We start from the raw sequence: 27,369 nt of genomic DNA on the forward strand, positions 1-27,369 counted from the left end.
AGCTTGCAAGCATCTTGAATAATTTTGTCTCTAGCACATTAAGTATTATATCCCTTGTTTGTTTGTTTTTTTCAATTTTGCAAGCCTGTACATGTACTATGTTCTTTCACACAAATGTAAATCTGTGAGATTATTCAGTTTCATTAGGATATCATCTGTTTGTTGTTGTTCTCAGCTTTTTTGCTATTACCTCTAATGCAGAAGTTGCTTCATCTATTACTTCTGCTAAAGATACTTTAACCGGGTGTCTGAGCTATGTCCAGTATTTGCTTTGATAAGTTTTTAAAGTATTTGTTAATTTGCTCAGACATACCTGATGAATCTTCTTTTATTGAAGTAAAGGACCTCTTCCACTATAGCTTCAAGTCCTGTTTACATTTTTTGTATATGTAGTTGATAAGAGTTAGAATCCTCTTTGGAATGATGAGATAATTTAAAAGCTGAAGTCTGCATTTCAGTTTTATCTTCTTCTTCTCTGAAGGAGAACTACCGGTTGCTTATTTTAATCTTTTTCATGTATGTTCTGATCCCCTTTGTTTTTTGCGAAGCATGCATCCTGGATATTTTGCATTCTTTAATTGCTTTAAAGAGCAATTCAGTTCAAATAAGCAATTGGTAATATTGAAAATATTGAGCTGGGGACAAGCAAGGCATTCAGTATACCATCTTCAACTGAGGCTAAGCCACACCCCATACCACTATTCAAATATAGCAACACTCTGTCTATTAAGTATTCTTAATGGCACAAAAGGAAATTAACCTTATTTTAAAAATTTAAAAGGTCACAGGCCAACAAATAGGACTTGCTGATCCTAGGCAATAGACAGAATAAAACCTTGTCCTGTTCAAGCCTGCCAGCAAAGACACTGGATCCACACATCATGCTAAGTGCAATTTGCTTAACTATAGTTTGTTAATTAAACCACAACTGTCTCAGTCCACACATTATGCTAAATGAATAATGAATGAAACTAAAATCATCACCATTAGAAGCCTAGTGCTATGATTGCTTAAGGTAACTGAAATAACATACCTGAAATGCCTTTAGAATGTAGGAGCTACATAAATACCTGGAAGAATTGTTAATTAAATTAAATTATAATTATGCATAATCATAAATTACTTATGAATTCAATACCATGTTGTTTTTCTGAACAAAGAGACTAAATCCTCAGCCATCAATGCTAATTTTAACAATAGATATTAGTACACCATATGTATGTATCAACCCATATGCACATATATACAGTATATGTGTATGTGTATGTGTATATGTGTGTGTGTGTGTGTGTGCGTGCGTGTGTGCGTGTGTGGATGTATGTCTATATCAGAGCAATGACACTGACAGTGGCCTGATTCACACATAACACTAAATATAAAACAAAGAAAAATGGCAAGGTTTGCACATCGCATCACAGTACAGTACACCAAACCAAATCACAACATTAAAGCGTAGTGCAATGTACAGGCCATATACAGTACATATAATAATGGCAGTTAGCAGAGCAAATAGCAGTCAGCGAATAGTCTTTTGTTTCTTACAAATCTCTTTTTCTATTTTTTTTCCCTACATTCCCTTGAGTTATTTATGGTATTAATAGAAAGTTGCAAACAAAAGGGTAATTGATGGTGGGGAGATGGAGAGTTCAGCCCTGTTTCTATATTTTACACACTGGTCAGAGTAAAGAAAACAACAATAAAACATCCTTTAATTTTTTGCTTTGTGTATCAGTGATTGGATTTGTCTCTTGAAATTGCTATGGGATCTATGAAAGAAAAATCCATCAAAAATATGTAACATTCCTACTTACTGATTTAAAGGTATTTGTAATAATTTTCCCCATGATTTAAATAAACATTTTATTTAAATTAATAATAATGTTCACATAGTTAAAGAATATTGATAATTATACAATCAGGTTATTCACCTGTTAAGAGGTAGATATATTTAACTTTTTTATGCATATGAACCACATTCAGATAAGTAGCAGCTATACATATTGAACATGCAAAGGCGGATTTTCAGAAGACATTAAATAATTCTACTGCCTAGAGATTTGACTGATGCTGCTATGAGACTGGCTATAATGAATGTTTGTGTGTGCTTTAGGATCAATAAGATGAGTTAAACTGTAGCTTCTGTATATCTCCTTCAGGCAATTGGTTTCCATGGGATATTTACAAATTGTATCTGCATTATGTTGCATTTGTATCATAGAGCAGATTAATGTATTGATTCAATTTCAGTTTCTATTTAGCAAGTTATTATCAGCCTGTGGGTGCCATTATGAACAGGAACTCTCCATTAATGAGGATTTTTGTTCATGTGCCCAAAAGCTGGTCTGAACCTGTCTATTTCTCTAATTTGTAGCATTTCAAATTCCCATAAATAAGGCATGAGATCTGTCTAATATGAAAGTATTGACACATATATTTTGATGTGCTATGATCCTTCATTTAGTGATTAAGTTATTATTAATTTCAATGGTATGTCAGCATCATTGTGCATAAGACTGAAATCAAAGTTTTCTCAAAATATAATTCACAGCACTGAGTGCTTGTTAATTAGAAATTTATTGCTAGCATCATATGTAACTAAACACATTAAAAATATCTGAATTTCTTTTAGAAGTTCATTCTGTGATCTTCAAAGGTAGTATAATTTTGACAAATTAACTTTCTTGAAGGAAGTTAGTTTAACTTTTTACCAGTTCATGTTGCTATCTTTAACACCTTGCATACAATATCCTGAAAGAATCAACTGTCTTGCATATTCATCTCATGGCATGGGATAGGTCTGAAAGTTGATTCAACGTTTTCCGCAAGTATTAAATCATATCTACAGAGCTGGATCCTGTACAGAGAGAAGAAAATATACAATCAAGAAAAAGTATATTTAATTTTTATTGTACATAAGTAATATTCATTCTTTCTATGTTCAACCAGTGTTTTTAAGACAAACCAGGACTACTGACTTAAATATATTACCAATATATTAAATCAGGTCCAAAACAGATGGGAACAATTTTTTTTCAAATAATTTTATTAGGAATTATACATGTAAAGAATAAAAGCCAATACAAAGTACAAAAAATACAAAACAAACAAAAAAATACAAAAGAAAAAAAAGGGGGGTGTGAAAAAGAAAAAAGAAAGAAGAGAAAAAGAGAAGAAAAAAGAAAAAGAAAAAGAAAAAGAAAAAGAAAAAGAAGTGTCTTCCCCCTTCATCCCAGCAAGTAAAGACAATTTTAATAGCTTATCACCATCTCTAAATACAACATAATCTCTCTTCTCCCCACAGCCCATCTCTCAAGTAAAAAACCAAAATCCAAATGTTTTCATCAATTGTTCTTTGATGAAGAAGCAAAAGTCCAGTAAGGGTAACCAGATATAACTATTTTCCTCTTTTAGCTCTAATTAAACAAATCAACCTTGTATTTCTTCCCTGAGTCTTTAAAAATATTCTTTAACCCTTTCAAAGAGAGTCCCGGTGGTTTGCTGGTCATCTGTGTCTCAAGGCAAAAATCTTTCAAAACTTTAACAAATGTCTTTTGTATACCCAATAAATAAAGTTTATCCTTTTGCTTGTCACTTGTAATAAAGTCCTTCAAAATCTTAACAGAGCTCTTTAAATAAGAAACTAATACAGTAAGAAATATAAATATATATATATATATATATATATATATATATATATATATGTATGTATGTATGTATGTTATATAATGCTCAGAACAACTATACTCAAATGGCAGACATTCCACTGAAAATATTCCCCTCAGATACAGTCTTAGCAAATATTATGCTTTCTGCCTCAATTTTAAGAAGCATTCCCTTCAATCAAAACTTTTCTGTCAGGCTGTAAATGTTGTCATTGAGCAAGATGAGTTGTGGTTTAGCTTGTTTTCCTAAATTCTTGTTCCCGATCATGAAGCTATTACAAAATTACAATCTGTGTTACCTTTCTGGATGTGAAAGGGATTTTAATCTCATTTCAAGAACTCTAAGCTTGTACTTTGGGCCCACTGTATTCTTTGTAGAAAATGTCAAGGCAATTGTTGAAATGTTTCCAAAATCCAGAGGAAATCCAGCAAGTATCTTGACTTGCCTATATTGCTGGAATTCAGCTGCATCACTAAAGAAGAAGAAAAAGAAGAATTATTCAATGCATGCCCCTTAATAAAATAAGACTCAAGCTGGCATGCAGTGGCTCCAAACATCTTACAAAACAAAACAGAACTGAATACAGTAACACCACCACACTGAAGAAATTAACAATGCCCATTCAAAGGCCATCACAAGTCACCTTGGTCCAGGCCGACTCAAAAGCAGCAGGAAAATATATTGTTATTTTGACAACTGGATTCTCAGATATATCCAGTACAGATATAATAATAGCACTGTGGACTGGTCTAGGAAAGATCTTATTATACCTTAAGCCTACTCAGCTGAAGGCTAAACAAGCAAAACTAGCCACTTATTCTGGTCCACAAGAGGGCAGAAGACAAGAGGTGCACCTACATATTTGCTGCCTATCAACAAATTTCCTCCTTTTGAATTATCTGGTACTTATCAGGCAGACGGCTGTGGCTGTCAGCACCTGCTCTTGGCATCATTGCTCCTGAGACTGTCTGTTGAAAAATTACCATGAAGTGAAGGAAGTCCCTTGCAGTAGCCACTTCCAGCCTCCTATACCTCCTACTTTCTTATTCCTCCCTTTGGCACTGCTACATTCATGTTTCCACTAAGCACTGAAGTAAGTGTGTTTTTTATTGAATTCAGTCTTTAGATGCAGCCTCCTTTACGAAGAATTTTACAATTACTGTATTTACACAATAGCGATTTCTGAATTTGCATATATTGGTATAAAATAATTTATGTAAATTGGATGCAAACCTCTTTCTTTCCCTCCCTCCTTTCCCCTCCCCTCCCATTCCCTCCCTCTCTCTGGATGATGCTTGTTATGCAGGCAGCAAAAAGAAGCAGTATATTTATAAAATAGAAGTAAACCTCATTGAAAGAGGAGTTAAAAAAAAAACCTTAAGTGAGTTAGAATCAGTGAATAGAAAAAGAGTTAAGCAGTCCACCCACTAATTCTTAACTGTATAGTAAGTTCTTAACTGTAACCTTCCCATGCCAGTTTTACCTATGCTTTTCTATTTGTGTTATTTTCTTAATGTTATCATGGGGCTTATTTCCTAACCATACAAAATGTAACTGTTGCATTAATTAAGTGAACAATATGGATAAAACAGTGGATTTTTTCACACTAATATAATTACTAATATATCATATTGAGAAAAATATAGTACAACTTCAGTATATATAATTTCAATATAGGTAGTCCTCACTTACCAACTGCCTCATTCAGTGACCATTTGAAGTTACAATGGTGCTGAAAAAAATAACTTTATGACCAAAGCCCACATTTACGACCTTCACAGTGTCCCTCAGTCATGTGATTGCCATTACAGTCAATACACATTGTTCTGTGCCTGACTTCTTGTTTTTCTTTTTTCCCCCCTTGCAGAGAAGAGAAATTGGAGAGAAGGGATTACAAGAGAGTAAGCAGATGCACAATGGGGAATACACATCGAAAGGATCATGATCAGGGCTGGGAGCTGCGAGAGTAACTATGCAAACAGCCTGGTATATTCCCCATTGTGAACCTTACTCTCTCTGCTCTGCGGGGAAGGGGGGCTTCCAGTGCCACCACATTGTTTTTTATGTGTATTCCCCATTGTATGCCTGCTTACTCTCTTGTAATCCCTTCCTCTCCAATGAATGTAAATACAAACATTAATTCCCTTCTTGCTAATTATCCCACTGCCAAGATGAGCATTCCAAAGGGTGGGGGAGTGGGGAAAAGGAAAGCACAATCACACTCATGTAATTTCCTACTTAAGGACTGCTTTGCTTAACAACATTGCTGTTGGTCACAATTGTAGTTGCTAAACAAGGACTACCTGTATTATGCTTTTTTTTTTTTTTTGCATATGTGCTTTTAAACTTCCATTCTAATTCAAAAGTCATTTATTGGATTACTGATCTTAGTAATCTTTGTTCAAACCAGTTCTAATCATAGCTGAAACTATTTTGCATAAATAAAGTATCAAAATGAATAAATACATCTCACCTATTAATTCTGGATTCTGTTGTGTTTCCTGAATTATCTGCTATTTTGATATTTATGAAACCTCTCCTAGTGCTTTTATTCCAGGTAATAATATCCAAAGAGTAATGATACACTGTGGAGATAAAGAAGAAAAATAATTTAATTTTATATTGATTTATCTTCCTCTTTTTCAGAATGGAAAAGAAGAATCCCAGAAAACTGAGTCTAGTTAGTTTATTGAGCTGAGTCAGAAAGTTATATACCAAGAGACTATACTGAAAATGTTCTCAGGCTAGAATGTCAGAATAATATATCTGAGAAATGGGCTTATTTCAGAACTGGCTGTGTTACAGTAGATCACAGCTTCATACTAAGCCTGTTTACTGAAAAAAATGTAACTCTTTTAGCAGGATTCAGATCTCTGAAAATCTATAGATAATGGATATCACAATTACTGTCCATTCTTATTATACTGAGATTGATTAAAATTTCCCATTAATGATCAGATAAACTCAGCAACAGTACCTTATGAAAACGACTTTCTCATGGAGCAGGGTAAAGTACTAGCAACTCCATTAATTAATCATGATATAAATCCTATAGTTGATGCCCTTACAGATTTGGCAGATGAATCTCTTTGGTGATATGGATGTCTTTTGTGGTGTTATATTTTCTGGCTTTTTTCTTATTTTTGTTCTGTTTTCTATAGTTGCTGTACAGGTAGCCCCTGGGTTAAGAATGCCCAGGTTACAGATGGCCCATAATTAAGAACAGAGCCTATTGTAGCAAAATTTGAGTTAAATACACAATGATTTGAATTAAATGCACAATAGTTTGAGTTAATTACACAAAACTACTTTTACAATATTTTACAATAATACTGTTCCAGCTTACAAATTCGACTTCAGGACACACCTTGGAAATGGAACTTGTTCTTAAACTGGGGCTACCTGTACTCACTAGACAAATATATTTAAAATGTACTCATTCTGTATTACATTTATCAGTAGAACATATGAATTGTTTCCCTAGGAATGAGACATCCAATGGCTTCATTTCCACAGCATTCTGGAAAGATGTATCTTTATATAAAAGATATTGCATACAACATAAGGGAAACAGTCTTCTAAACAGGCATTTAAACCATTGAACTGAAATCTATAGAACAACTACATGGATTCTTACAAGCAAGTAGACTTCTTTGAGTTCAGCTAAATTTAGTGATAAAATTCTAAGCTTGCTACATTTTCAAATTCAAATTGCCATTTGCTGCTAATTATCTCTTTTCCTTTACCATTAAAAACCATTCAGTTTCTTTGTTGCATTCACAATTATCAGTAAAATATGTCAATCAAAAAATATAGCAACAAATACTTTTGCACTATCCAAAACAGCCAAACATATAACATGTTTCTAGCCATATATTATTGTCATATACATATATTATGATTTTTAAAATTTTAAAATTTTTATTCTTGATGCCTTCAAGTCAATATTGATTCGTGGTGACTGCCCGGACAACTCCCTGCAGTTTTCTTGACAAGATTTCAGAAATGGTTTGCCATTGCCTCCTTCCTAGGACTGAGAGACAGTGACTGTACCAAGGTCACCCAGCTGGCTTCGTGCCTAAAGCAGGACTACAACTCACAGTTTCCCGGTTTCTAGCCTGATGCCTTAACCACTACACCAGACTGACTCTCTTGTGATATCATGTCATGGAATATAGGGCAGTCTGGTTTGCAGTATTTAATTATATTAATATAATACTATTATATTTAACCTAAATATGAAGCTCTAAGGAGTTATATAAATCATCATAAAGCAGTTGCATCTTTTGGTTGTGTGAATCAGCCAGAATTTATGATTCTCCTAATACTGAACCATTATCTCTGCTTCAGGTTATATATAGCTTGCAAAGACCTTGAATGCACTAATTTAATTATCAGTTAAAAACTTCAACACAGACACATGCACACGCACACACAAACACCCCCCCCCCCACCTATTCATAAAAGACACTAGTACAGATTTCAAAGTGGCCTTTTATAATGCATGGTAGTAAATATTTAGCTCACGTCTCTGTTTCATTATACTTTTTTCCTTGAAATTCATTTCTTCCATTATCCAATATAAATCCATCTTTTTCTCATTCTTTTATCAGCTCATTTATCATCCTTTACTAGGTTGCTCAGATAATTTCCTGTTTTTAACAATTTTTTTTCTCCAAGCACATAGATCTTTTGAGCATAATGCTATTTCTTAAATAAAACAGTAACAAAAAACTAAGTTTAATCAAGGATATGTCAGGTTATCTGGACAGTAAAATGCATTTGGTTTTTTTTTTCTTTTTTTCTTCATAAGAAAAAAAAATGAAATCTGCAGTACATGCATGGAGAATGGTTAATGACTTACTGCAAAATGGGTCTTTGTCTGAAGTATCAAAGTAAGCTGTTGTCATAGGAGGATTCTTTTCAAGTAAATGGTCCTTCCATTTATTAGCATAATACCCTGAAATTGAAATATATTCAATAGAAAATTAACACACACACACATGTAAAAAATCCTAAATACAGATCATTTTATCATGCTCTGGGAAATCAACTTTCCTAGAACATAATAAAGCTAGTTAAGTTCTATGGTTCTACAGTTTTCTCCTTCTGAGGCTAAAATGCATATTCTTTTCTGTTTTAAGCCACTGTCAGTCAGCTCTGTAGCACCATGGAGAAGTTAAATACTTTCCATCAGCTTAACATGTGATCTTGCAGACTTTCAAACTGTATTTGTAGCTGAAAGCTGGAAGAAATCATGTAAGATTTCTTCAGAGAGAGAAAGTATCTCAAAAGGGGCAGAGAAAGTTGGAATGGGCTAAAGAACTGGCAAAAAGAAAGAAGTTGGCACAGAGATGGGAAGAAAAATGCCCAGGATAGGAAAAAATGGGACTATGTAATTTCCATCTGTTAAAGAGATGCAGGTTCCTAGATGGTTCAGATTCATTTTAGACAAGTGACACAACAATAAGGTGTGGAATTGCTATACAGGTAGTCCCCGGGTTAAGAACACCTGGTTTAAGGATGACCCATATTAAGAATGGAGCTGATTGTAGCAAAATTCGAGTTAAATACACAATTATTTGAGTTAAAAACACAATGGTTCAAGTTAATTACACAATACTATTTATACAGTTTCATACAATAATACTGTTCCAGCTTACATACTAATTCAACTTAAGGACAGACCTTGGGAACGGAACTCCTTCTTAAACTGGGGACTACCTGTACTGAGCAGAGATACTGAAAGGAGGAAAAGGGTCCAAAGACCTAAGAAGATAAATTTCTGCTAGCTTTGAGAAGTTACCCACTAGGTTTTAACTAAAGCCCTTGATTAACTCTTTTGCAAATTAAATAATAATCTCATACTAAGCAATAGCTTCAGGCAGCATACTGACATAGCAGCAGAAGCATTATTATTGCAGGAAGGAAGAGAGTTGATTTTTGATTGATAAAGCAATTAAGCCATAAATCAATTTGCCACATTCTACTCCCTTCTGAAGTTAGAAGTTGGTGGGAGGGGATTTGATTGGTTAGTACTGCTTGGCTGAAATAGAAGCTAAATCTTTTCCATTTTAGAAATGTTACAAATAAAATAAATAAATACATTGGTTTGTGTACTCTGTCTGTTTGATCCTAACAAACCTGCTCACAATCTCCCTTATCCTGTTTTATAAAGATCATACAGAATGTTATGAATTAGCCGGAAACTGTGAAGAAATGAAGTTTGAATATGGGAAAGGAAGTAGTATAGCAGTCCATTTAGAAAGATGGGTGCTTTTTCTATGACTCATTCAGCAAGCAAACCGACTGATCAGGTTTAGATTACAACATCATGGTTGGCAATAATGAAATCACAAGCAGATCAAGCATTCTGCCAGTGAATATGTATCATTTTTGCATGTTTATGATTTCTCTCTTCATTTGAGCAGCTAAACAAACGTAGCAGAAATAACAGCATTCAAACAAGCCGGAGTCTTAGGCCAGTTTTAAAGAATTATTCTGCCTGGTTTATGTAAAAAGAGGAGAAAAGCAGAAGTAGCCTATGTTAGTAAACTGGTCATTCGACTGTGATTTATTATATTAGGATTTCTGGTTTAATATGAAGTAAAATATGACCAAGGTGCAACAAGCTCCCATAATTTTCTACAACCAACAGAAACAGCCAAAACAGTCTGTGATCAAGGTGAGAGAATATTTAATAACGTAAGCTTAGTTAGCCATTCCTAATGTAAAATATAGCTACAATATGCAAATAGGATAAATGGATCGAATGGATCATAACTTCTGTTCACAAGATGCAGAATGTCTTCAGGAGTGGAAACTGCCTGCTATAGCTGAAGGCAATGCTGGAGGCAGCTTGGTCATGTAGGACTTCAAACTGCATTTAACGTAGTGCACACACACTGCAAATAAAACATGACCAAAATACAGCGTGTTTTCCTTGTGCATTTAAGCTTTAATATGCAACTGTTTTCATGCAGAATGACAGTAAAAAAAAAAAGTGTTTTTTTGCATGTTGATTTAAAAACAGCCCACTTGTTGTTTCATTTTTATTTCTTTTAGGATAATATTTCAGGCATCTCTATATATTTTTCTTCATTCCCAATTGGAAACTTTTCAGATATTCAGCTCTTTTAGGTTATCCTTTACCCTGATGGTGATGTAGAATGGAGGTTTCCAGTTTTGGAAAAAAAAAATTAAGTTTTTATCAAGACTCCCAGCCCCAAAAATAATTGTTTTGACTCTTCCTCCAGAGTGTTATAGTTAAAAAATTAACTGTGAAGAATTCAATTTCTATAATACCCAAATTAACATTCAAATAAAGTTGTGGAGGGGACGCGGTGGCACAGCGGCTTAATGACGCTGAAAGTTGCCAGCCAGAAATGGTCGACGCTTCAGTGGTTCAAGTCCAGCCTTCGCGTTAAACAGGGTGAGCTCCTGTTTCCTCCCCAGTTCCTGTCAACTCAACAGTTCGAAAACTTACGTGAGTAGATAAATGGGGACTCTCACTCCGGTGGGAGGAAAAATGCTGGCGGCGCCTTGCGAAAAAGGAGTTGGGAGCAGTTGCCGGTAAGCGCGAAAAACCGCGCGCGCCTGAAAAGGGTGCAAAGCAACGGAAACCCTGCCTCCTGCGCTCCCCAGCTGGGCTCTGCCCTAGGAAGGAGGCTCTGGCAAACCACTTCCGAAGAACAGTTGCCTTGAAAACTGCAAGGACTCGTCCAAGCAGTCACTGCAGGGTCAGCAATGACTGAGCGCAGACCAAAAAAAAAAAAAAGTTGTGGAAGACATCTCTCTTTGATCCAGGTACAGTATCAGCAATATGTGGGTGATACCTTATTGTACATTGCTTGAGATAGAGGAAATATAGAACACAGACATTTTCTTCTACCAAGAAAATAATACACAACTTTTTCTTTATGTAACTCCTACATCACCACTGAAAATTTTTGAGAATCGGGTTGACAGTGTTGCCTACAGGCACAATAGAACATGTAACTGTTAGATGGCACCTGCAGGACACCAAAATAACCCAATACTTTAAACAACACCACCAACAAAAAATCTGAAATGGCCAAAATTGTGAGACATTACAAAATGTTGATATTCCTGCCTGAAATCTTACACAATTGGGAAAGATAATATCAGAGTTTTACAACAGTTAGTGGTGATATCCTAATATTTTGGAATCTTCATTATCATCAGCATCAGTTATTCCCTTCCCACATGCATCAGGGGCCACCTGCAATAAGTTCATGGACTACCAGTGGTCCCTTGATCACAGGCTGTGAAACACTGACCTAAAAAAATGAGCGTGGAACCTGAAAATAATTGTTATAGTCAATGAAAAACCTTTCTTGGTAATTGCCCCTGAATGGCTGTTCTTAAAAGGAAATTAACAGTTAAGAAATAATTGGGAATGTTTTTTATAAAACATAGATTCAGAAAGTTATCAGAGTTTGAAAATTAACATATCCCTTATCTTTCACTTCCATCTAAGAAGGGCTAATACTAGATGTGTTTAAGATACAGACAGGCTAATGATTTGGTGGGAGAGATGAGAGTTAACTGAAGGTATTTAGTGCAGTGAACTGTCTTTGTGCTATTTACCTCTAATATAATATTTGTTCTATAGTTGCAAATAAAGCTGAGACAAAAATACACATTAGACTCCAGTTTTCTTTCTGTCAAAGAAAGCCAAACTAGATAGCTTTACTCCTAGAATTTCTCACTGTTCCAGATAAAAAAAAGCATCACGTAACAGAATGTTCAGTATAGAATGACAGCTATAATATTCTCCATAAAATGCTATCTGAAATAAATCACTCTTACCTACAGTTGGACATGGAAATGATTTAAAATTACAGCTCATACATTTTCCATTCCTGTAATCTATATACGATTCACAAGGATATGCAGTTATATGACAATTCTGTTGTAAGGATGACATATACAAAAAAACAGATCTCTGATGATCACATTTGAAAAATGCTGATCCTTAAAAGAAAAATAGATAGATATAAGGTTTTTTTATCCAAACTTAACACAAATTAAACAAATTAGTCACAGTAAACACATATTCCACCTCATGAAATCTACAATGTAATTACTTTATTTCAGGCTGAGCCTGTTTTTTCCCCCTAAGCATATATTGAAAACGTGCAAACAACGAGACAATGAATCTGACAAAACAAATATTGGCTGGCAAGTAACAATGGCACTTTTCCTGGCATTGTTACTGAACATGCTTAAATGCTCAGCTCTTTTAAATGAAGGTGTTGACCTAAGAAAACATTTGTCATATGTTTTATATTTACTTGTATAGAGTTATTTCAGAGTGTAATAGAGAAATCAAAAAGTAAACTCAAGACTATGCAATTATGTTCTGTTTTCTACAACAATAGAATGGCAGCAGCATTTCAAAATTAGCAGTCCTTGCTAGTTAGTACTTGGATGGGAGACCCCCAGGAAATCATGAACTATAGCTTAAACTGGAAATAAATTCAGTTCAGTCCTGGAAGAATTTAACAGCAAAGTATTTCCATAGGGCTGCCAAAAAATCCAACATAAATTTATCCATTCAATCACAAGAGTGGAGGATGACTCTTTGATTCTTAACCTTTATCTTTCACTTCAAAACAGGAAAGCTATCTTCTGCAGTTCCGTTCCCCATTCCTCCTTCCCCCCCCCCCACATTGACTATTTGCCTCTCCCAGCCTTTTCCAAGCAAGGTCCAACCAAGAATACCTGCTGAAATTTTGTGCAGCAGATTGATTTCTCAAAGATGGTTGGTTGTCACCATGTATTCTAACTACAGTAGTGGTTTCTGTTCTCCCTGAGCAAAAGAGGAAGTTCACTCCCATTTTTAAATTTCAAGCCTAGTATAAGCTTGAAAAATCTAATGACCTAGCCTTGTTATTGTACAGCACTCAGGGACAGGACTTCAATGAACAGTTCAAAGCATACTAAAAATTATTAAACTGGCACATCTGACCCTATGTACAATTTTAACAGAATTTTTTAATTGCACTAACATGTTTGCCTTCATATATCTCCTTTTCATGCTATCTTTTCCTTCACTATAAACTGGCAGCTAAAGAAAATTTCTTGAAACCACAGCTAATCCTGATCTAATTTCTCCTTTTTCTATCAACCAACCATCCAACTGTTATCTGTCCTCTAATACTTTTTCTTCTTCCTAAGCAGAATTTAGTCCCTTGGTGTTCATCAGCCAGTACAGGTGAGTGTGAAATAACTATAATGAAGGTGGACTCCTCCAATTTTATGAATATAATTTCTATTAAGAAATTTGATTATAACAGTAAAAAGTAATACAAACTAAAATTAGAGAAGGAGAAGAGAATAGAAGAATAAAAAGTACAGGAAAAAAGAGAAAAGAAAGAATATAATAGAAAAAAAGAAAAGCAATATATAAAGAAGTGGCATCCAATCTTCATCACAATACAGATAAACAAATCTAGTAACTCTTCATCCCCTATAAAGTTACCAATAAATATCTCTTCATCTCATATCCCATCCCTTATCTTTAAGCAAATCCATAAAACATCAACTTTTCAATCCTAGGGTCAGCAAAGAGTCTATAAAGGGTTGCCAGAACTTTGCAAAAAATAAAATAAAATAAAATAAACTTGATCAACTATTTATATATTCCTTTTATATTCCTTTATATTCCTTCCTTTCACTTCTTACAGTTTAATTCAATCAAATATTATTGTAGGATTTGATTTCTCTTCAATTCTTCTTTATCCCATCGCACAGATTTTTTCAAGGCTTAACAAGGCTCTTTTTTAGATCCAATAAGAAATCATTTTCCAGGTCATTCTCTTGGTTTACCATTTGTATTCCCTTTTTAATTTTTAAAACTTCAGCCAGTTCCTTTTGTATATACAGTAAAGTGTCCTTTTCCAAATCATTCTCTTGGCCTGTCATTTGTAGTTCTACTTGCAGTACTTTGTCTTGTCCAATAAAATTTGTTCCACATCTGTCATTCCTTCATTAACATATTTTGGACATATTCTATTTATAGAAGCAGACATCATTACTGACAACGTTGATATTCTAGTTACTAATTTATGGCTCCATTCTTCAAAGATCTCCTTTAATGTTTACGATGTTACAGCATCTTGTGTCATTTTATAAGTCCCAGTATTAACTGACATGAAGAACAGGCTTGTATTTTTTTCCCCCTTCTGCTTGGAATCTTTAGTCCCCTCTAGTTTCCAGTTTCTAAAATACTAAAGTGATTTATCTTTGTTATGACTTACAATAGCCAGGATAGCCAAAATAAGTCTTGTTTCCCATGAGAAACTATTTATTTTTATAGCTGATTCCAAAATCTTATAATAAAAGTCAATATTCCAAATTTATCTGACCCTTAATCCATTTATAACTTTCTTAGATGAAGATCTTATTTAGCTTTTTGCTGTTTATTTCAAATTCTTTAAGTTCTTAAGTTTATATTTAATTTTTCTTTTGTTCAGAGTTGAAGATAAACTCACCCAATGACTTTTCAAAGTTGTCATTACAAAGGTCTCTAATAACTTTAAGATGGTTAATAGGCAGTTTCTGAAAGTGATTAGAAAGTGAGGCTTGTGAACTTAGTGTCCTTTAAAGGGCTCTGCCATGGTTGTGAGCAAGATGGCTGATCCCTTCATCTCCCAGCGCTCAAACCCGTAGAAAACCTCTGTCCTGCAGTCTCGTCATAAGGAGCAGCCATCTGGAACACATGTGGGTGATCTCCCATCCTTATCCAGAGAGGTTCCAAGGAACTGGTCTACTCACCAGTTCCTTGGTTTTTGCTGCAGTCGGTGGCTCTGCTTTTGCAGAGATGTCTTCAGTTCACTATGCCTCCCAGGAAGTCCACTTCCTCCAATTTTATGGATCAATTTCCAGATTCCCCAGCAGCATGGTCAAAGCTGATGATTCTGTGAGCTGAAGTCCACACATTTGAGAAGAGCCCAGACTGGGGAAGGCTTCTGCATCTTGCTTGGAAATCTGATTTCTCAGAGTTAAACCACAAAACTTTCCTAATGCTATAAAATTTATTAAATAGCAGAATGAATGAATGAATGAATGAATGAATGAATGAATGAATGAATGAATGAATGACTTAGCTACAATTAAACCCCTCAACATATTCCTATTATAATTAATTGATCTATATTTACCACCAAATATTGTTTTTGGACATCCAGGTTGATCTGTTCCTCCATTTGGATAGAAATCAATGTTTCCCAAAGGCTCCTTGAAGCCAAAACCTAACAATGAAATACACAGTGTGGGGGGAAAAAAAAATTAAACCATGCTTAACCAACATGTCCCCCCTAAAAAAATTAGACATAAATTTGTTAAGACATTAAAACTAAGGAAAAGAAAAAATGATAACATGAAGATATCAAAGAACTAAGGACACATTTTACCAAAACACTGAAATTCATGGTTATCACTAATCCACATCAAAGAAATTCTAAACTTTTCAGTGAAATTAGGCATAAAATAAGGGAATGCCTCAAGGACCTTGGCTTGGTGAAATGGAGTCTAAGAGCATCAAGGTGATGCCCTGATACTTGCTCAGTTCTTTAAAATTCTTAATTTTATAACTTGGCTATAATCTGACATAAAAAAGAACTTCCTTCTGGAGAGATATGTGCAAAATGCCAATGCTAAACTGACTTTTTTTCCTTTGCTGCTAATATTTTTAAGAGTTTAAGATCATATTGTAGGCACCATCATGATGAGTTTAAGCTGTCAAGCATTCTGGAAATATTTTTGAACATGAAAAATAGGATTTAAAATATATATATACAGTCATGTGAAAAAGAAAGTACACCCTCTTGGAGTTCTATGGTTTTACGTATCAGGACATAATAAAAATCATCTGGTCCTTAGCACTTCTTAAAAGTAGGTAAATACAACCTCAGATGAACAACAACACATGACATATTACACCATGTCATCATTTATTTTACAGAAAGAAAGCTAAAATGGAGGACCCATGTATGAAAAACTAAGTACACCCTTACTGCTTCCATAGGTATGAAGAGGCTAAGTAGCAGCCAGGTGCTGCTAATCAAATGCCCTTGATCAGTTGATCATCAGCAAGTGTGACTACCTCTATAAAAGCCGAAGTTTTAGGAGTTTGCTGGTCTTGAGCATTGAGATGTTTGGTGAGAATGCACAGTGCCATGTTTGGTGAAAACCAAACACAGCATATCAGCACAAACACCTCATACTAACCGTCAAGCACGGTGGTGGAGGGGTGATGATTTGGGCTTGTTTTGAAGCCACAGGACCTGGGGACCTTGCAGTCATTGAGTCGGCCATGAACTCCTCTGTATACCAAAGTCTTCTAGAGTCAAATGTGAGGCCATCTGTCTGACAGCTAAAGCTTGGCCAACAATGGGTCATGCAACAGGATAATGATCCCAAGCACACCAGCAAATCTACAACAGAATGGCTGAAAAAGAAAAGAATCAAGGTGTTGCAATGCCCCAGTCAAAGGCCAGACCTCAACCCAATTGAAATGTTGTGGCGGGACCTCAAGAGAGCTGTGTATAAACAAATACCTGCAAACCCCAATGAACTGAAGCAATGTTGTAAAGAAGAGTGGGACAAAATTCCTCCATAATGATGTGAGAGACTGATAGTCATACAGAAAATGATTACTTCAAGTTATTGCTGCTAAAGGTGGTTCTACAAGCTATTGAATCATAATGTGTACTTAGTTTTTCACACGTGGCTTCTCCATTTTGGCTTTCTTTTTGTAAACTAAATGATGACATGGTGTAATATGTCATGTGTTGTTGTTCATCTGAGGTTGTATTTACCTACTTTTGAGAAGTGCTAAGGACCAGATGATTTTTATTATGTCCTGATACATAAAACCATAGAACTCAAAGAGGGTATACTTTCTTTTTCATATGACTGTACATATTAAAATGTTGGGGTTCATCCTCTGTGAATAATTAGTATTATTCCTAAACTCACTCGTGTTAGGTAGGTTAATGTTTCTAACCAAATTAAACAATTTATATATGCCCTAAAGAACAGATTTTGTATTAGTATTTTAAAAATTGCAGCTCCAATGTGGTACTGTAGTTTTGAAAACAACTTTTTGTGTATCATGAAAATCTGCAGTTCAGAGACAAATGAAAACATTCCACTGGGTATGTTTTTGCCAAATCTTTAAGCATGAGTCTTTCAGCACATCCTAAGTAGTTATTTGGATTCCAGCCATAATAATGACATACATCCTTGTCCAAAAGTATGCATTTTTGGGTGGAACTTGCTCTCTGATAGATTCTATCAGATTCTAGTGGAATCACACCAGCAAGTGAAAGTGGGGTAAGGGGAAATCATTCAACCACAGAATCCTGAAAATCCAAATATATAATAATTACCATCAGTATCAGTATGAATGACATCCACAAACTGGGCATCAGTATGATCCAGTCTCTCATTAGCCAGGTTTCTGGTAAATAATGGGCCTGCTGGATCAAGACCTAGTATGAGTAATAAACATGTTTTAGTCTGTTCATTCTTTTTAATTTTTTTTTTAATTTTAAAAAATAGACTCAAAGCAGAGCTCATAGGAAAAAGATATGCAAGTATTCCTTTTTTTTTTTAAGTTTAATTAATGTAAGCAACACAAAGGCTAACAATAAAAACAGTCATTATTTGGAGGAGTAAACTTCTTCTTAGCTTTCCTCTGTTAACTTCCTAGCAGTCTAAATCTCAAATGTAATGGTGGCAATCTAATGAATGTATACATATAGAGATATTACTATGGAGACACTATGGAAAAAGGCAAGTTGCAATTCTACATGGAAAATTTCTGTAATGTGCACACCAACAGGAACATCGTGTTAAACAATATGAAGAGATTAAAGATTTGTTCACTGATCAAGAACTTTAGGTCAAAGTTACATCCATTGATTTCAAATTACACTACTTTCACATGAGATACAGCCTGCTAATTTGAAGGATATTTCCATTTAAACCAATGCACTGATGTCTCAATCAACATATAGCAGTGTATTAGATATCAGTTGTTTGGAGCAATCCCTTGGCCATTTCCCTGAGCCATTAGTCAGGTTCATTTCCTTGCTTTCGTGCCCTAGCTACAAAAAAGGTTGATGGGCTGTCATATCAAGCCATCATATAGCACCACTACGAAAAGCCCTAGAGTAGGCAAGCAGGCATAGAAATGACTAGAACAAATCATACATCTCATAAACATTGTTCCTGTACCTTTCTTACCTATGGAAATGTGTGGTGACACTGCTGACTTGCAGAATCTTCTTTTGTTTTTTTTGTTTGTAAAAAAGTAAACGTGTGAAGTGAAAGTAGATTCCAACTGCAATACTTTGTATGATAGAACTGTGCTATAAAACATGTTCTATACCTGCTAAAACTAGCCAACTTCTAAAACTGTAAGGACTATCTGAAGTTTATTCACTTTGTAAGCCTCACCTGTAATTCTTCCAATTTTGCCACTGTATGCCTTCCCAACAAATCCAGCGATATGAGCCCCAAGGCTTACACCAATCATATAAACAGAATCAAAAGAAGCACCATTCTCCTATGGGGAAAAAGGCATGGAAAGAGGATTATAGAAATGTAAACCACAGAGTATTTGATGTAGTTAGGAAAAAGTTGCTCCAACCAGAATTTATTCTTATTTCTCACATGGCCATCTGCCAATGTTATACATCCAAAGATTTTCAAGAATAGTTAAATAACTTCAGAACAAAACTATAAAACTGCAATAGTAACATTACTGTTTCTTCCATAGCAAATACTAACAACAACAACTGTGCAGTAGCTACAGCTACTTTTATTAAAATAGAAAAAATGTGGCAAAATAAAACAAAGATAGTACCAATAGTAATAGGTGCCTTGGGTGCAATCCCAAAACATCTGGAGCACCATTTGAAGGCCACTGGTATTGACAAAATCATCATCAGTCAATTGCAAAAGGCAGCTTTATTTGGAACAGCTTACATCCTGCACCAATACCTTTAATACCATCTAACAACAACATCTGCCTATCCCAGGTCCTTGGGAAGGACTCGACAGGTGGATAAAAAGTGCCATATGTAGTCTAAACAACCGGCTGACTGCGCGACCAACAACAACTCAGTGCATATACCTATAGCTACTTTGTCTGTAATCTCACAGGAATTAGCAAGAATTTTAGTGAAAATAAGGATCCTAATGAGGGGACGCGGTGACGCAGCGGCTTAATGATGCTGAAAGTTGCCGGCCAGAAATGGTCGACACTTCAGCGGTTCGAGTCCAGCCTTCGCATAGCAGAGTGAGCTCCTGCTTCCTCCCCCAGTTCCTGTCAACCCAACAGTTCAAAAACTCATGTCAGTAGATAAATGGATACTCTCACTCCGATGGGAGGAAAAAATGCTGGCGGCGCCTTGCAAAAGGAGTCGGGAGCAGTTGCTGGTAGCGCGGAAGCCACGCTCATCCAAAAAAAGGCGTGAAGCAACAGAAACCCCGCCTCCTGCGCTCGCCAGCTGGGCTCTGCTCTAGGAAGGAGGCACTGGCAAACCACTTCCAAAACACCTTGCCTTGAAAACTGCAAAGGACTCATCCAAAAGCAGTCACTGCAGAGTCGGTAACGACTGAGTGCAGATAAAAAAAAAAAAAAAAGATCCTAATGCTTAAAGAACTTTTACCTATATATGAAATGCAGCTGATCTGAAGTATCTAAACTCCTGATTACTGACTGTTTATGTTCAAAAAGTTAATTTGTATCACGAGGTCAAGAAAAGGCTTTCAGAAAAGCAGTGTTTGATTTGTAATACAATATATTGAAACAGTATAAGCACATAAATTTGTATGTATGTATTTTGGAAAAGCAAAAGATATGACAGTGTGGAGCTAGCCTTGTATGGTATTGCATACTGACTCCCATCTGAAATTAATCTATTCCTAGGAGCCATTATGATGTATAGTAAGTGCTGCATATATAGTCAGATTATTCATGAATCTTGTTACTTTTCACATCATTTATGGTTGGGATTCTCCAGTCTTTCCCAGCCATAAATGAAGCTAAACAACTTCTTAACAGTCTACAGTACCTCTTAGTTATGCTGCATTTATTCACCCTATTTTCCTGTCACAGTAAAATTCCATGGCAATCACTTCAGCAGAACTTCATCAAGAATTTGTATGTTCAAATATAAAGCAGCCACAACTGATGGTTGCAGTTTGTGTGCAGCAGTTATTGGGGCTGATTTTCATTTTATTTACCTTACAGGGAAGCACATTTTATTTACAAATAAATGTTAAAACAATGAGTGGCCACATGCTACTCCTGCGATGATCATGCATCTGCATCTTGGACCATTTAGGAATGCATGTAACAGAACACAGTATATACTGTAGATGTGTAAACATTGCTCATAGTAATCTGAATACATGCTCATGCATTTTCCACAAGAATGCAAAAGCATGGTATATAAAATAAATGGTCTGCTATTATAACCCTGAGTTCTGTATTTTTACAAGAAACAACAATGAATATACAGTCAATCCGAAAGTGCTAACTGGGCAGGCAGATGAATGTTTCTATAATATCAGTGTTATATAAACTGCTTTCTTACCAACATTTGATCAATAAGATTCTTTACGTTGTGTACCACGTTTTTGGCACTATTAACAGCACTAAAATAATTCACTGTTGTTGCACCCCGATTCCAATCTACTATGATTATGTTGAAGTCTTCTTTTTCAAGCAGAAGATTTTTAATTCTATCCATCCATATTGGGGGAGAACCTGTAAATCTATAGCCATGGATGATAATAACAATGTTCTTGGTCACATTAAGATGTGTAGAAGTTGTTATATTGTGTTCATTGAGAAGCTCAGCACAGTTTTGATTTCTTCTTGTGTACAAAAGCAGTTGCACCTTCAGATTTGTGCCAATCACAGCATTGCCAAAATTAAGATCTGTGAATTTAGGGCATTCTTGACCTAAATTTGTAAAATATAAATAAAAGAAACATTTGATTAATATGAGTTTTAAAGATCATGTTGCATTTCATTTTTCTACAGAACATCCAGGGAACCTTGAACAGGAATATTTGTTTAAAAATCCAAACACACAATAGTTTCAATTCAGAATTCATAATTTCTATAAGACCAAAACTAAGAAGTACTAATTTTATGCTGAAAAGAGATAAATCCAGCATAATTGGTTTGAATTTATCCAACTATTCATTATTGCTTTAGTCTTTTAATAATATAAATTTCAAAAACTTATCAACAGAGTAACATGATCATTGTCAACAAAATAATTACTACAAATTAGTGCTATACAGAAATTGTTTAACATGCTTTGAGAACTAGATCCAGGCTTTTGAAAACACTGTGATTTATTCTGCTTGTCCTGGATGAAAGCAATTCTGATTTGTTCTTGATTCCCAAAAAATGATTCAAAAGAACTGAGTTCAGCCCTCTCATTATCTAGCATGGGCAACACATAAATGCATAAACAGCTACAACTCTTAAAAAAAAAAAAAAAAAGAATGGGACAAAATTTGCAGATTTTCAAAAATTACAAGTATTCTGTCCTTAAAACCTATTATATGTGCATTTGTGTGCATTTTAAAGTGCCTGTTTTCAGAAAGAATATGATGAACATTAAACATCCAGGAATATAAATAGCAAATTTCAGGTAGATTGGTTCAGGATTTTTTGTGCAAAGGTAAAAGTACATAGTGTATAGTATAGAATAATTTTGACCTTTCTTGAGGTTGCCAATTGCTGGAGGTTGATGGAAAGTAGACATAAATGATTTTTTTTTTACTTTTTTTCCCCACCAAAAGCAATTGTTAAGCTAATCAGCTAACTACACCCTGCCATTTAACTGCTAAGAATGAATAAGTGTGATACAATGAGGTAGGATTAAATGTAAAACCATAATATCTCTCCAACATTTATTCACCATGCCCAAGATGTTATGAGTTGAATGGTCTAATTGCAAGGATATTTATGAATTGAGGGTAGTCCTAGTGATCACTGAAATTAATCCACCTCTCCCACTATGACATTTTATGTCAGCACTGTTTAGAGCGTTTCTTCCCCCCTCCCCTTTTTGGAGCAGTGGCTGTGGCATATCATTTGAAATATTTTGTAATAACAAATTAGTGTAAATATGTATCTCCATAAACATTTTCTTATTTATGCCCTATGCTCAGAATATCTATAACTATATATGCGTGAAATTCTGTCACATTAGGTTCAGCTTATGACAGAGGTAGATAGATTTTTCCAATTTGTTCCAACAGCCCCTTTAAAATTTGCAATTAAATTATAATTTTAATGTAATTTTACTAGAAAATCTACATAAGAAATCATATTCATTAGTATTAATTTAATGTATTTTTAATATATTTAAATTTACATTACAGTTGCTTTTCATATGGATCCTATCTATTTTGTTTTGCCCCTATCTCATTTATAGAAGGCAACTTCATAGATCAATCTGATTACTTCAGTAGAGGGAACACATCTCCAAAAGCAGTGCTATGCGATCAGAGAACAGTGAGAAAACTTCCTTGAACCAAAGGAAGAACCTGGTATGCTCTAAAACCATAAACACATGTATACTGAAGGAATATACACATCTAACTCAAACCAAAAAAGAAACATAATCTATTAAGTTTGTAGACTCAAAAACTCCAACTGAGGAGAGGCAGGGGGAGTACTAATATAAATAAATCTTGACAAGACTAGTCTGCTGGAATTATTCAGTCTGACGCATTCTTGCCATGCTAATTTTTCTCTTTGGTGCTTGAAATTTAGACTGCTGTTTTGACTATTTTCTTGAAAGTTAATTCTGCATTGCTGTTTGCTCTGCTATATGGATCTGTAATATTTTGACCCTGTAATATTTTTACCTTCTAGATCAACTTTAGGGTTCGTGATTTTACCTGGTAGTGTTTGTAACATTCTTCACTTGATTTTTGAACCAATTGAACACTGCTGTGTTTTAATCCTGTGTCCTGCCTGCATTAATTTCAACAGAAATTTAATCTTTGGCATGATGACTGAATAAACTGCCAAGAAGTATCTGAGGTTAATCAGTTGTCAGGGACAACTAATCTACTATAACACTTAACTGAAAATTTATTCTGCATGTTCGGGATCATTTTTATTTTTTTCTAAAGAAGAAAACATTGGTGAAATTTCCACAGATGGCATGCAGAGTCTTGCATCTTAATTATAAAATAGTGAAGATTGTTTATGAATGTCATGTCTTTGATAGTACAGTAATAGTGCCTGTAATCTGCAGTCTCCCTAGCTTCCCACGCTTATCCCATGAGAAAAACATGACAAAACTCCTTCAAAGGGGTTTTTTCAAATCAGAAAGTGTGGGCTGCTGCAGAATGACACAAGATGTGTAAAAACAACAACAGTTCTCCCCAGTGTTATAGCAATACATTCAAAAGCACCATTTAAAAAGTTCCAAGGCAACCAAAACTAAACCAAGCAGAGCACCTCTTTGTTGTTTATTTAAAAAAAAACTACTTTTCAGGTTTCTGTGCAAACTTGAAAAAAGATGTAGCTGCTTTAAGAGTTGATTTATTTACTGTTGTGGAAGTCACGACTGCTTTTATTAGTAGTAGAAAGGTGCTGAGCTTGCTTGAGATCTGAAAACTACTGAATCTTGTGCAGAACCTTACTAAACATTGAACTGGTCATATTTTACAAAATATTTCAAAGCCTTTTTCTCTCTTTTTCTCTTCTGAGGCCAGAATTATGTTTTCACTTACTGCCTGTCATCAGGGACACACAAACATGGATTCAGAACCTGATCGGAATAGGGTAAAAATCAATTTCCAGATTTTTCTCTTATTTTATTCAGAAACAAAAAATAAGCATTTTGAATATAAACCAAGCCTTATCAGAGCAGACATATTTCACAGCTACAGCATTGTCAATTGTTTGTCATTCTTTAGTGGTTTCCCATTTCCCAACTAATATCCTGACAGCCTAATGTAAAAGTACTAACCAAGCTTTTTGTTTTCTCCAGAAATTTGTTCTCAAAATGTTATAGGATAAATGCCTAACATATGTGTACCTCCTGCAGGGCCTAATTACTACTACTACTCTTATTTACTACTCTGGGTTTAAGAAAAAGGGCTTGTGCCATTGATTGGCACTGGACCATCCTCTCTCAGGATGAAGAGATCATTGACAACCTGCTGGCCCTTTGACAGGCAAACCTTTGATCATATCTTCCACTATTTTCAACCCCAGACCCAGGTTATCTAGTCAAGCCTCCCAATGACACTGCTCTTTAACACTCCTCTACCCAGGGCATGCCTTTGAAAACTTCAGTGAGTCTTGACCCAGTTTCACCAGCATTCTCTAAATCTTAGTTAGCATTAACTGCTCAGTCCCTTTTACCAGCCAACATTATTCTGGATAAAAACCAACAGCCCACTATTCCTTCTTCAACAGGTACTAGAGCTGTCTAATCCATTTTGCCATTGTAACACCAGCCATAGATATTTCAGTTGTGCAGTTTCTTCTCCCCAGAATCTTCTCTAAACTTGATGTGTCATCATAAGTTTCCAAGGCTTCTTTCTTTATGCTAACTCTGCCCCTCCTTCTCCTATGAGAAGCTAAATTAGATCCTTATCTCACACCTTATCAGCAAAAAAAACCAGAGTGAAAACTAAGTTTGTTTGGGTTACTTTCACTCTTCCCAACACCCACTTCAAAATTCACATAGCTGCAGGGATCCATACATAGTTAGCATCAAAGCATGGTTGACTGTTGGCTTGTCACACTGCCCTTCAGACGAGTGAACTCTGTCACACCGCATAGTTGTAGAAAACTAATTTTTAATATGCCTAATTTTTAATATGCCTAAGCTGTGTTTGTGCAGCTTGTGTTTAAAACCAAAGGTTATTTTGACTTTGACATCAACCTCTCCTCATTCCATTTCTGTTCAGATAAGATAATGCCTTGAGGCTAAACATGCGTACTACACAACCTGCTAGTTAAAGGCTGCATTTGAACATAAATTAAGCTCCTAACTTAATCTATTCCATTATACTAATATAAATCAGCATCAATACAAAATCTCACAATGCTTTCTAGTTAATTCTGTGAATCAAGACAGCAAGCTGTTTTTATAGTTAAATGAGTCGTGAGGAATAATTGCTATCTATTTATAATATGCATAGATTATTACAATTGTGAGTATACTTCTCTGACATCAAGTCTCAATATATTCAGTGTAACCTAATTTTGGCTAAATTCTTAATTAGAAGAGTTAGTCTTTTAAATCTTATAAACAAACTTGCATTATACTGTTCAGCATTATTACCTTCTCTAACAGTGCCTTGATTCACATGTAACATGGTTTACTGAATAAACCATAATTGGCTAGATTCAACTATGGTTTACAATTCAAAAGGACAATTGAGTTCACACAACTGTCCTTATCTTGGGGTAGGATGTCTGTTCAAATCAATGAATAGTGACAACAGTACTAATAACTATACAACACAACACTCAACATGCTAAGCCTAAACCAACAAATCACATGATTTAGCACATTATGTAAATCTAGTCAGTAACTTTTCAAGGTTATGTCTTTCTAACTGGAGATACCAGAAAATCTAACACCTTCCAGATGCCCCCGATATAGTGCTGAAAACCGACTCTAATATACTGAAATAATGATGATCTCACCATACAAAATTAATCTAACAGATCTTTACACAGAAATTCAAAGATACCTTGAATTGTTCTACACTAAAAACCTTTCAGCTCTATTCAGATGTGTTTCTTTTATTCAACTTTCATACAACTAGTATTTAAGATAATGATTCATTACTTCTTTTTAAAATTTGAATGTATCTTACATTTATGGTAAAAAGTTGAGAGGTAACATTCTAATGGCTTTCTTACCTGCTCCCGCACAGTATGCCACAAAACAAATGAAGAAACACAATCCCAACATTGGGAGTGTTTGGAAAGCAGCACATAACAGAAGAATGTTGTTGCTATTTCCTTGTAACATGCTGACTTTTGCTTCAATTAAACGTCACTGATAAAATAGGTGTGGTGCATTGAAGGAAGTACTTAGCATATTAAAGTCCAGTTTTAGCATTTTTGCAATCTACAGCTCCTCCTCCCAGCTTAAATAGGTGAGGCAGTTTCTGTTCCTGGGAAGATGTTATATGTTTTAAATCACAAAAAGTTCCTTCTTCCAGATTCTCAAAACTGGATTTTATAAAGCCTCATATTTCTAGAGTACTTGACTTTCTATGAAACAGGCAGTGTTTTGTGGAATATAAATAGGAAGATATCATAATTTCCATTTACAAAAATATTTGATTTAGTTTATTTGTTTGTTGAACATCTACGCTTTTCAATGCTAAAAATATAAAAGATGATACATGGTTATTTGCAGCAGAAGCAATTTGGCAATATAGGTATTTTTTTTTTAAATAAAATGATGGTTCTGTATTTTCCCAAAACTTGTGGTTTTCCCCTTTAATACTGTTTATGTCTGACAAGCAGTAATATAAGCTTACTGAAGATTTCAGGTATTCCAATTAACATGACATAAGTACTAAAACCAAGAATGCTAGAATAGATCATTGTGGGTTATAATTGCTTGTTTCCTTACTATTCACAGCGATACA

General features: G+C 34.9%; 1 protein-coding gene across 2 annotated transcripts; it reads right to left on the bottom strand.

The window, feature by feature from the left end:
• Positions 1-1,796: 1,796 nt before the first annotated feature.
• Positions 1,797-26,751, bottom strand: LIPI (lipase I). 2 transcript variants are annotated; one of them, XM_007430719.4, is made up of 10 exons: positions 26,630-26,750; positions 21,303-21,673; positions 19,156-19,264; positions 18,084-18,185; positions 15,852-15,941; positions 12,496-12,660; positions 8,528-8,623; positions 6,137-6,248; positions 3,962-4,135; positions 1,804-2,854 (listed from the first exon to the last, which is right to left on the bottom strand). In XM_007430719.4, the coding sequence occupies exons 1-10, from the start codon at positions 26,739-26,741 to the stop codon at positions 2,758-2,760; spliced, it is 1,428 nt and encodes a 475-aa protein (XP_007430781.2). In that variant the 5' UTR covers positions 26,742-26,750; the 3' UTR covers positions 1,804-2,757. The 2 variants fall into 2 exon arrangements, with proteins under 2 accessions (XP_015744013.1, XP_007430781.2); XM_015888527.3 differs by lacking the exon at positions 12,496-12,660 and having other exon boundaries at positions 1,797-2,854; positions 26,630-26,751.
• Positions 26,752-27,369: the final 618 nt, after the last annotated feature.

Source organism: Python bivittatus, unplaced genomic scaffold (genome assembly GCF_059951505.1).
Source record: "Python bivittatus isolate LINGU-HERP-01145 unplaced genomic scaffold, Pbiv_v1 ctg000350_np1212, whole genome shotgun sequence".
Taxonomy (NCBI): domain Eukaryota; kingdom Metazoa; phylum Chordata; class Lepidosauria; order Squamata; family Pythonidae; genus Python; species Python bivittatus.